The following is a 12,286-nucleotide window of genomic DNA, read 5'->3' as shown; positions in this document are numbered from 1 at the left end:
CTGGAACTTCAATAGATCCACGCTGGCCCAGACTAGTATTGTTAGGGCAGTGAAGTCAAAGGTATAAATCAAACCCTGCTTGGGGTGCTAAATGCATGTTAACCTCTCCCAGCTCCAGGTATGAACTGAGAATGAATGTGAACCAGCAGACTCCCATGGCGTCTCCATACGGCCCGCCCCAGCCTGGCTATGGCCAGCCCAGCTACGCTCCCCTGGGAGGGGGCTACCCTGGCCCCTACGGACCCTACAACGGGCCCGCTACAGCCTACCAGCCTGGGGCTCCACCACAAGGTAAGTCTCTCTCTTTCCTTAACCCTAACCCACCTCTTCTGTCTCGCAAGCGACTCTGTCTCTGTTTCTCTCCCTCCTCCCACGAGCTAGCTTACAGTCTGCAAGGTACAACTTGTCTCTGTCCCTCTTTCTCTGAACCCATCGCAAAGTCCACCCCCTGCATTTCCCACCATCTTTTTCTGGCAGCTCATGTGTGTTTGGATGTGGTTGATTGTAGTGTGAATGCATCAACAACCATAGGGATTCTAGTTGCTCCTACTCTGTGTGTGTGTGTGGAGAGACCTGCGTGAATAAGCATATTATGCTTGTATGTGTTCCTCCATTCCCCCTGGCTTTCTACATTCCTATTCTTGCTTCTGTACACTCTCTTTCCTTTCTTGTCTTTCAGGTTACTCTCCCTATGCCAGTTTTCCTTCTAAGGCTGTGGCAGCTAACCCTGTCTCTGACCTGTCCTCTCCTCTTGACTTAGGTAACTGCTCTCTCTCTCTCTCTGCCACCCCTCTCCCCTACCTACATGCTTCTACAGCCTGCTGATCATTTGGTTGAGAGCAAGGGTTCCCATGGCCCACTTGAAGTTCAAAATCTAAGGTGTAGGTTTCTCACCTGAGATGACTAGCTTTAGGATGACTCATTTGACCAACGAGTGGCGTGAATCTGCAGGTTTTTCTGTCTGGGAGTCTAATCGTATCTTTAACGTTGATGACGTAATGGTCATCCTAGCTGATCGTTAGGACGTTCTGAATGCCATCCGCTGTGCTTCAAACCTGTGGTCATTTGCAGGCAGGTGCCTAACTCCCCCCTCTCTCTCAGGACCTGCCAGAGGCCCCCTTACCTCTGCCCCCCGTCCAGTCTCCACCCCCCAGGCGTACTCCCAGTATCCCCAGGGAGACTCTCAGAACGGACCCCCACCTATGGATCACTCCATGGCCCAGCCAGCTCACAGGTCAGACCACACACACAGTATATATAATAGACAGCGTTGTATTTGTGTGAAGGTGTGTATGTGACAAGTTGTTTGTGTGTCCAGGTCGCCAGTGTCTCAGCCGTATAGCCAAGGTGCTATGAACTTGTCTGGGCCACACCCCTCCTACTCCCAGCAGTACGGTGCTCCGCCCCCCCATGCAACAGGTTACCAATCAGATGTCAGGGATGCAGATCGGGTCCGGTCCCCCCACCTCTGTTGGGCCGGGATATGGTAAGAAATGGATTGATTGACGAATTTCATGCCAAACTTTGCGCCTGCTAAACACAATCCAAGTTACCTGAATTTTCTTTCTCCAGCTCACCATCCCAGCTCCCAGCCTCCAATCAGTGCTGCATACTCCTCTGCAGCCCCACCCTCCTATACGCAAGCTCCTCCCCCATTGTCTGCTGCCCCCTCCCAGCCTCCCCCTCCCAGTGAACCTGCAGCCTCCCAGCCTTACTATGGTGGCCCCCCTCCCCCCCAACAACAACCCTTCCCCTCTGCCCACCATCCCTCCCAACCCTTCGTCTCCTCCTCTCCATACTTGGGCCCTCCCAGCCAACCTCAGGCCCCTCCAGTCTCCCAACAGCAGTCCTTCCCACCTGGCCCCCCCTGCTCAGCAACCCTTCCCCAACTCCGCCCCTCCTCCAGTCTCCCAGGCCTCCTACTCTGGTCCCCCTCCTCTCACCCAGCACTCTTTCCCTCCCTCCTCCCAATCTGGCCCCTTCCCACCTATCTCTATATCCCCTTCCCAGTACCCAGGTCCACAGCCCCAGTCCCAACCCGGACCCCCTCCCTTCCACTCTGGGCCCTCTCCTCGAGGCCCCATTCCACCCCCCTCCATGTCCCAGCAGCAGGCCAATCACCTTCCCCCCGGCCCCATGCACCAACAGCAGCCTCCTCAGCCTGGCATGCAGGGAGGATACCCAACCCAGCAGAATGGTGAGTACACCATGTTCTAACCCCTGTTCATCTTCTGCTAGACCACTAGCTTGCTTTGTAATACAATGTATTTGGCAGTCAGAATGGATGTGGAAATCAAATGTCATTCTAGTAAAATCAATCAAATCTAATGTTATTTGTCACGTGCTTCGTAAACAACCGGTGTAGACGAACAGTGAAGTGTTTTACTTACAGGACCATTTCCAACAATGCGGAGTTAAAGATATAAAATAAAACATAGAAATAGTGACACTATGAATACATACATGGTGAATAACACAAGAGTAAAAATAAACATGGCTATATACAGGGAGTACCAGTACCAAGTCAATTTGCTGGAGTACTAGGTAATTAAAGTATATATGTACAAATAGGTAGGGGTAAAGTGACTAGGAACATAATTACAAATAGTTTGTAGACTGCAAATTGACTGCAAGAAGCCAAATAGTTATGTTCCCTAAATCATAATCATTTTAAACCTTTCTTACATTTGTATACGATCGCGTCTCTCTATTATACCTGGGAACAGATTTCTTTAAATTGAAGTTGGGGCGGTATACGAATTAGTGGGACCAGAGTTTCTGGGATGTCACGTCTGCCAGCTAATGAACGTAAGCCCACCCTGTAGAGTTTATAATCGATCAATACTTTCTTCCTCAGGTGCGTTTGGGCAGCCTAGAGGGCCACAGCCCGGCTATGCAGGCCCGCAATATTCCGGGCAACAGAACTACGGAGCAGGCCCTGCCCCTGCACCCGTTCCCCCTGCACAGAAGAGACTGGACCCTGATTCCATCCCCAGCCCGGTAAGGCACACACACAATCCGTCCTGGTAACACATGCTCACTTTATCTTGTGATAGTGTATTGGTGATAATGATGTTAGGTATTGGACTGTATGTTGTGTGTGTGTGTGCGCGCAGTCTAACAGTTTAACCCAGTCTGTTGAGCATGTGCATCAAACACAGATGATTTGCTTGCCTTCTCTCTGAGGACTGACTAATCTATAACCAATAATCACAGAATGGGTCAGGGAGCTAATAATCCTGCTACTGAGTTCTTTACGTCGTCTTCTCTCTGTCCCCTGTTTTCTGTTGGTTTTGTTTGATTTGATCATTTGCTGGACAAATCTCTGTTGTGAATGTAAAGCAAGCGTCTGAGCTGCCGGCTGTGCAGAAATCGAGACATAGAATAGACCCAGACGCTATCCCCAGCCCAGTAAGTCCTGTCTACCTCCTAACCCCTATGCCCTTCCCCTTAACCCATTATCCTTAGTGCTGAGCGATTAACTGAAATGTGTTTATTTACGTTTTTTTAAATAACTAATTGACCGACATTGGTTCAATTATTTGAATTCCATTTGTTTTATAATTTTTTTCTGAGCTCAATGTGCAATATCTCTGTAAAGATTTCATGTTGTCCAACTCATCATAGTTAAGCGCAGAAAACGTTGCAATTAACTACAATGACCAGAATCCAATGTGCCTCCAGCTGCCTGTTCTCATTGGTTCTTGCCCCAGGCAAGCCTGTGGGTCCAGCAGAAAGACAAGGAGAGGAAGAGCGATAGACACGAGGGATAGAGAGCAGTTGCTTAAGTATCTCTACCTGACAAAACATCTAATTGATTGATGGTTCTTATTTAGCGGTCTTAAACATATTCACTCTGCGGTCCAACTCATCCCAAACCATCTCAATTGGGTTGAGGTCAGGTGATTGTGGAGGCCAGGTCATCTTATGCAGCACTCCATCACTCTTCTACTTGGTCAAATAGCCCTTAAACAGCCTGAAGGTGTGTTGGGTCATTGTCCTGTTAAAAAAAACAACTAAGTGCAAACCAGATGGGATGGTGTATCGCTGTGGTAGCTGTGCCGGTTATGTGTGCCTCGAATTCTAAATAAATCACCGATCGTGTCACCAGCGAAGCACCATAACACCACCACCTCCATGCTTCACGGTGGGAACCACCCATGTGGAGATCATCCGTTAATCTACTACACGTCTCACAAAGACGCAGCAGCTGGAACCAAAAATCTCAAATTTGGACTCATCAGACCAAAGGACAGATTTCCACGGTCTAATGTCCATTGCTCGTTTTTCTTGGCCCAAGCAAGTCTCTTCTTCTTATTGGTTTCCTTTTAAAAGTGGTTTCTTTGCAGCAATTCGACCATGAAGGCCTGATTCACAGTCTCCTCTGAACAGTTGCTGTTGAGATGTGTCTTTTACTTGAACTCTGAAGCATTTATTTGGGCTGCATTTTCTGAGGCCGGTAACTCTAATGAACTTATCCTCCCTCCGCAGCAGCGGCAACTCTGGGTATTCCTTTCCTGTGGCGGTCCTCATGAGAGCCAGTTTCATCATAGCGCTCGATGGTTTTTGCGACTGCACTTGAAGAAACTTTAAAAGTTCTTAAAATTTTCCGAATTGACTGACCTTCATGTCTTAAAGTAATGATGGACTGTCGTCTCTCTTTGCTTATTTGAGCTGTTCTTGTCATAATATGGACTTGGTGTTTTACCAAATAGGGCTATTTTGTCACAACACAACTGATTGCCTCAAATGCATTTATGAAGGAAAGAAATTCCACAAATGAACTTTTAACAAGGCACACCTGTTAAAGCAGGTGACTACCTCATGAAGCTGGTTCAGAGAATGCCTCGACGACAGCTTGACACTCTTGGCAAAGGGATCTGAAGAATCTGAAATATAAAATATATTTTAATTTAACACCTTTTTCTTTTTTTAACTGCATGATTCCATGTGTTCATTTTTTTTCATGTTTTCACTATTCTACAATGTAAAAAATAAAGGAAAACCCTTGAAACAGTAGGTTGAGTCCATACTTTTGACAAGAACTGTATATACACAAGTAAGCTGCCCCAGGTCAACCGTTTAGGAGCAACAATGGCTCAGCCACGAAGTGGTAGGCCACACAAGCTCACAGAACGGGACCGCCGAGTGCTGGAGAGCGCGTAGCGATTAAAAATTCCCTGTCCTTGGGTGCAACGCTCATTACAGAGTTCCTAACTGCCTCTGGAAGCAATGTCAGCACAATAACTATTAGTAGGGAGCTTCATGAAATGGGTTTCCATTGCCAAGCAGCTGTACACAAGCCTAAGATCATGCGCAATGCCAAGCGTCGGCTGGAGTGGTGTAAAGCTCACCGCCGTTGGACTCTGGAGCAGTGGAACCGCCTTCTCTGGAGTGATGAATCACACTTCACCATCTGGCAATCCGACTGACAAATGTTGTTTTTCACATGCCAGGAGAGTGCTACTGTAACGGATGTGAAACGGCTAGCTTAGTTAGCGGTGTGCGCTAAATAGCGTTTCAATCGGTTACGTCACTTGCTCTGAGACCTTGAAGTAGTAGTTCCCCTTGCTCTGCAAGGGCCGCGGCTTTTGTGGAGCGATGGGTAACGATGCTTCGAGGGTGACTGTTGTCGATGTGTGCAGAAGGTCCCTGGTTCGCGCCCGGGTATGGACGAGGGGACTGTTTTAAAATTATACTGTTACACTACCTGCCTCAATGCATAATGCCAACTGTAAAGTTTGGTGGAGGAGGGATAATGGTCTGGGCTGTTCATGTTTTGAGCTAGGCCCCTTAGTTCCAGTGAAGGGAAATCTTATCGCTACAGCATTCTAGATGATTCTATGCTTCCAACTTTGTGGCAGCAGTTTGGGGAAGGCCCTTTTCTGTTTCAGCATGACAATGCCTCCGTGCACAAAGCGAGGTACATACGGAAATGTTGTTTTGTCGAACGGTGTGGAAGAACTTGACTTGCCTGCTCCGAGCCCTGACCTCAACCCCATCGAACACCTTTGAATTGGAATGCCGACTTCGAGCCAGACCTAATCGGCCAACATCAATACCCGATCTCACTAATGCTCTTGTGGCTGAATGGACGCAAGTCCCCGCAGTAATGTTCCAACATCTAGTGGAAAGCCTTCCCAGAAGAGTGGAGGCTGTTATAGCAGCAAGGGGGGACTCCATATTAATGCCCATGGTTTTAGAATGAAATGTACAGCAAGCAGGTGTCCACATACTTTTTGTCATGTAGTGTAGATGGCTGGCTGCTACTACCTGAGCACAGATGATATGATGACTTGGAATGAAATAGTAAGTCTTCAAATAAAGTGAAAGGTAATCCCCAGTTGAATAAAGTAATGTGAGAAAAAATGCTTATTATTAAGTGATAAATGTAATGGCCAGTCTGCTCTCATTGGAGTTTCATGAAATAGTCATCGTACTAAAAAGAAATGTAATTTACAGTGCATTCGGAAAGTATTCAGACCCCTTGACTTTTTCCACATTCTGTTACGTTACGGCCTTATATTCTAAAAAAAAAAAAATTTAATCTCCCCCTCATCATTCTACACACAATAACCCCATAATGACAAAGCAAAAACACATTATTTTTACTTTTTTGAAAATGTATCAAATGAAGTGGAATATCACATTTTCATAGCTACTCAGACTTTTTACTCCGTACTTTATTGAAGCGCCTTTGGCAGCGATTACAGCCTTGAGTCTTCTTGGGTATGATGCTACAAGCTTGGCACACCTTTATCTGGGGAGTTTCTCTAATTCTTCTCTGCAGATCCTCTCAAGCTCTGTCATGTTGGATATGGGGAGCATCGCTGCACAGATATATTCAGGTCTCAAATCAAATTAATTTATATAGCCCTTCGTACATCAGCTGATATCTCAAAGTGCTGTACAGAAACCCAGCCTAAAACCCCAAACAGCAAGCAATGCAGGTGTAGAAGCTCTCCATAGATGTTTGGTTGGCTTCAAGTCTGGGCTCTGGCTAGGCCAATCAAGGACATTCAGAGACTTGTCTTAAAGGCGTTGTCTTGACTGTTTAGTGTCTTTGCCCTGTTGGAAAGTGAACCTTTGCCCATTCTGAGGTCCTGAGCACTCTGGAGCAGGTTCATCAAGGATCTCTGTACTTTGCTCCGTTCACCTTTCCCTTGATCCTGTCTCTCAGTCTCTGCCCCACATCATGATTTTGCCACCACCATGCTTCACCTTAGGGATGGTGCCAGGTTTCCTCCAGATGTGAATCTTGGCATTCAGGCCAAATAGTTCAATCTTGGTATCACCAGACCAAAGAATCTTGTTTCTCATGGTCTAAGAGTCCTTTAGGTGCTTTTTGACAGCCTGCTTGGAGTTTGCCATGTGCCTTTTACTGAGGAGTGGCTTCCGTCTGGCCACTCTACCATAAAGGCCTGATTTGGTGGAGTGCTGCAGAGATGGCCGTTCTTCTGGAAGGTTCTCCTCTGTGGAGATGGGAGCTCTGTCAGTGACCGTCGGGTTCTTGATCACCTCCCTGACCAAGGCCCTTCTCCCCCCGATTGCTCAGTTTGGCCGGGCAGCCAGCTCAAGGAAGAGTTCCGAACGTCTTACATTTAAGAATGATGGAGGCCATTGTGTTCTTGAGGACCTTCAATGCTGCAGAAATGTTTTGGTACCCTTACCCCAGATCTGTGCCTCGACACAGTCCTGTTTCGGAACTCTATGACCAATCCCTTCAACCTGGCTTGGTTTTTGCTCTGACATGCACTGACAACTGTGGGACCTTTTTATATAGACAGGTGTGTACCTTTCCAAATCATGTCAAATCAATTGAGTTCTACAATCAAGTTGTAGAAACATCTCAAGGATGATCAATGGAAACAGGATGCATGTGAGCTCAATTTCAAGTCTCATAACAAAGGATCTGAATACTTATATAAGTTAGTTTTTTGTATACATTTGCAAAAATGTCAACCTGTAACGCTTTAATGTAACATTGTGGAAAAAGGGAAGAGGTCTGAATTACTTTCCAAATGCGCTGTACACAACCAACATATTTTATTTAAGGAAAGTAATGCGAATAAGTGATTGTTGGAGCCTAATAAGTTTTATGCTATGCTGTTACAGCATTGAACCCACATAATGCATCATTTTTGAGGGGGAACTGAAATTAAATAACCTCAAAAAGCACACAGCTCAGCACACAGCTCAGCACTACCCTATCTCCAGCCCAGCAGTCTTCTCTAACTGCTACAACCCTAACCTTTGAGCCCAGACCCTCTGAAGCATACCAATGTTACTATGTCTGACCAGCAGGTCATTTGTGCGTTCTGACCCCCCCCCACCTCTTCTCTTCCTCCTCGCATGCCAGCCTGCAGTGTCTCACACACGACTCACCCATAATTCCTTGCTTTCGGACATTTGCCCACAATTCCTAGCACCCTGAAATTAGCCCAAATATCTTGCATTTTTCTGTTGTCCACAATCATGCTACATCTGCGTATTAAGCCCTCCCTAGTAGTGTTGGTGTGTTGTGCACTGTTGCCATGGTTGCTGTGTCATTGTGTTTATATTATAGAATGCTTTTTGGTTCATCTTCTCTGTTCTCTTTGGGAGATCTGTTATTTTTTTACTCTCCTGCAGCAGAATAAGTTTGTGTGTGGTGGATAGATTCTTCCCCTGCATGTCTTTTATACTCCACCCTCTGTCAAATTAACATTAGTGTTTCTGTAAAACTCACTTTCTCGTTCTACCTCAGATTCAGGTGATTGAGGATGACCGGGTCAACAAGAGCAGTGAGCCGTTCACCACTGGGGTCAAAGGTCAGGCTCCACCCCTGGTCACCACCAACTTCCAGGTGAAAGACCAGGGCAATGCCAGCCCGCGGTTCATCCGCTGTACAGCCTACAACATGCCCTGCACCGCCGACATGGCCAAACAGTCCCAGGTCCCCTTGGCCGCTGTAATCAAACCCCTGGCTATGCTGCCCCCCGACGAGGTGAGACACACACACCCTCAATCTCCTCTGGTCTGTTCTCCTCCTCTCAAAACACTCTTACGTCTTGCCCGCTGTCTCTCTCGTATGTGTTTAATTTGTTCGCACGAATCGGAGGCCTCCGCCGTTTCTTGGTTTGAACTACGGTATAAGATGCTAAACAGACCCCTCCCCTCTGTCTCTCAGACCCCTCCGTACATTGTGGACCATGGGGACGGCGGCCCTATCCGCTGTAACCGCTGTAAGGCCTACATGTGTCCCTACATGCAGTTCATCGAGGGCGGACGCCGCTTCCAGTGTGGCTTCTGCAGCTGCGTCACAGAGGGTATGTTCGCGTGGGTGATATTGTGTGTGTCTGGAAGTCAACGTTATTTTTTTTGTTATAACACTCCCTCTTTCTCTCTCCCATAGTTCCTCCCCACTACTTCCAGCATCTGGACCACACAGGGAAGAGGGTGGACTGCTACGATCGGCCAGAGCTCTCTCAGGGCAGCTACGAGTTTGTGGCCACTGTCGACTACTGTAAGGTAGGCGTCTACTTTTAGAAAAGACTGGAGGCCCGTAGCGTTGCACTATTTTGGAGCAGGAGATTTTCATGAAGAGCCAGATTCTGTCGTCACGATGACCAGTTTTGGCACATAGCAGAGATTCTCGACCAAAGAAAGGCTGTGCCGTTATGTAATATGCAAACTGTCTCTTCTAAATACACCTCTCTCTCGTTCTCTCTCTCTCGTTCTCTCTCTCTCGTTCTCTCTCTCTCGTTCTCTCTCTCTCGTTCTCTCTCTCTCGTTCTCTCTCTCTCGTTCTCTCTCTCTCGTTCTCTCTCTCTCGTTCTCTCTCTCTCGTTCTCTCTCTCTCGTTCTCTCTCTCTCGTTCTCTCTCTCTTGTTCTCTCTCTCTTTTGGTCTCTCTCTCAGAACAATAAGCTCCCCCAGCCCCCATCATTCATCTTCTTCATCGATGTGTCTTACAACGCCGTGAAGAGCGGCATGGTTAACATCGTCTGTCAGGAGCTCAAGACTCTACTGGACTACCTGCCCAGGTACACCCACACACACACTATTCACCCATGTAAACACACACCCACTAGCTAATTAATGACATTTGCTCCCCCCCCCCCCAACTCACCCTCCAGGGAGAATCCAGAGGCAGACTCGGTGGTGCGTGTGGGTTTTGTGACCTACAACAAGGTGTTGCACTTCTACAACGTCAAGTCCAGCCTGGCCCAGCCCCAGATGATGGTGGTCAGTGACGTCAGTGACATGTTCCTCCCTCTGCTCGACGGCTTCCTGGTCGGCGTCAACGATAGCCGGATGGTCATCGAGAGGTACGCAAGTGCACACATCTCCACCAGGCCTCCAGACTTAAGGTTCCCGTCGTGGCACCTATCCCGTGATCTAATCTCACAGTGCCAATGTTCTGTAAAACAGTAGGGAGGGTAGGAAGTCACAATATCAGTTGCTACAGAATCCGAGTGTCACAGAATACAGTAACATTGTGACCCCGGTCCTTGTACCTCCGGTCTGGAGTCAATCACTATCAACGGATATGACAACAATCATAACATTCAGTTTAATGTCTTAAGTGGCCATAAACCTGCACACAAGAGATCGTCTCAAATAGACCACTGGAAATCACGTCTATTATGTAAAGGGGAAAACGCATAAATATGCTAAGCATTGTGTAAATGACTCTTAACTGAATATTAACTTATTCCATGACATGAGTCATCTTCTAAAGTAATTCAGTGCTTTATTACGGAATGCAATCAACAACGAAGATGACATTTAAGAAATGAATAGTTTCTTCTAGCATGTTGTGATTCCAACTATTTTGATGCGCATCCTAATCCAGTGGTTGTCATGTATTTTGGGTTGACAATTAGGCTGTTATATTTTACTGTTAAAATAGGTTCCATAGACATTCATTTGCCTACATCTTTTTGTGCACTAATATCATTGGATACTTTTTTGGGGGGGCTAATTCGGCCCCTAAGTGGAAACTCAAAACACATTTTCTAGATCGCTAACTCGAAGAATAAAACTCACTGCTGGTAGTCATATGTTAATCTAACAGCAAATGTAATGTCCTAAAATAAACAAAATAAACTGTAGTTGTAGCCTACTACCAAAAACCTGTTCAAATACAATGGCTGCTCTCAAAGCCATATCAAATACCAGGGTTGTAAAATAGTTGCTATCTGGCTTAATAGTCAAAGTTGAGAGAGTGTACCAACATAAAGCTCAGAACCTCCTCTCAGAGTTACACATACCTGTGTTTTTACCCTGCAATTGGATTTGAAAGTGTTATACAATCAGAAGGCTTCTTTTTTTCCCTCCCGGGAAAGGCTGTGAGAGGCTCGCTCGTCACAGAGGAGGCGGCCGCAGGGCATGAACTTTCATTAGCTGAATCATCAGGATAATGCACTTTACTGTTTGACCAAATCATGGCTTAAGCCCCCCCCCCCCCCCCAAAAAAATAGGAAGATTGAGAAATATCACATTTAGTTTAATCATACAGCTAAGCCAACGGGTCACTGTCTGGAGCCCTGGTAAACACACATGAACATTTATATCCATCACATGTATTGAAGCAGATGTCTCCTCTGTCCAGACTTTGCAACTGGTTTAAGTTGTGTAGACTCATTTGGTGTGTGTGTGTGTGTGTGTGTGTGTCAGTTTGCTAGACCAGATTCCGGAGATGTTTGCAGACACCAGGGAGACTGAGACGGTGTTTGGACCAGTCATTCAGGCAGGACTGGAGGCACTGAAGGCTGCAGACTGTGCCGGGAAGCTGTTTGTGTTCCACTCCACTCTGCCCATCGCTGAGGCTCCTGGGAAACTGAAGAATAGAGAGGACAAGAAACTAGTGGGAACAGACAAGGAGAAGGTACACACACACACACACACTGATACACTCATACACATGTATTCTCACACACACACACACACTAATAAGGACAAGATAAACTGATATGGCAACTGTGTGGCAGATACTGTTGCAATTAGACACAGAACACATAAAGAACCCTCATTCTGGAGAAAGTGTTCTATCTGCTAGTGGTTGTGTCATTGACTCGGTCTATGCGTCTCTCTATGTCCAGTCTCTGTTCCAGCCCCAGTCTGGTTTCTATAGTAACCTCGCTAAGGAGTGTGTAGCACAGGGCTGCTGTGTAGACCTCTTCCTGTTTCCCAACCAGTACGTCGACGTGGCAACGCTTGGCGTGGTGCCCGTCTCCACCGGGGGTTCCGTCTACAAATACACCTACTTCCAGGTGAGACACACACCTCTCTTGATTGATGGA

General features: G+C 46.8%; 1 protein-coding gene across 1 annotated transcript in view; it reads left to right on the top strand.

The window, feature by feature from the left end:
* The window catches only part of LOC124040058 (protein transport protein Sec24C-like), a 32,678-nt gene that overhangs the window by 5,481 nt on the left and 14,911 nt on the right, over positions 1-12,286 (top strand). The window contains 14 exon segments of the mRNA XM_046356831.1: positions 113-291; positions 1,102-1,234; positions 1,319-1,403; positions 1,405-1,492; positions 1,561-1,764; positions 1,862-2,197; positions 2,858-3,000; positions 8,747-8,986; positions 9,170-9,308; positions 9,395-9,510; positions 9,900-10,024; positions 10,118-10,309; positions 11,661-11,871; positions 12,086-12,256. Coding sequence (XP_046212787.1) covers positions 132-291; positions 1,102-1,234; positions 1,319-1,403; positions 1,405-1,492; positions 1,561-1,764; positions 1,862-2,197; positions 2,858-3,000; positions 8,747-8,986; positions 9,170-9,308; positions 9,395-9,510; positions 9,900-10,024; positions 10,118-10,309; positions 11,661-11,871; positions 12,086-12,256 — 2,343 coding nt within the window. The 5' untranslated portion in view covers positions 113-131.

Source organism: Oncorhynchus gorbuscha, linkage group LG07, assembly GCF_021184085.1.
Source record: "Oncorhynchus gorbuscha isolate QuinsamMale2020 ecotype Even-year linkage group LG07, OgorEven_v1.0, whole genome shotgun sequence".
NCBI lineage: Eukaryota > Metazoa > Chordata > Actinopteri > Salmoniformes > Salmonidae > Oncorhynchus > Oncorhynchus gorbuscha.
This window is presented reverse-complemented; position numbering and strand designations above follow the sequence as displayed.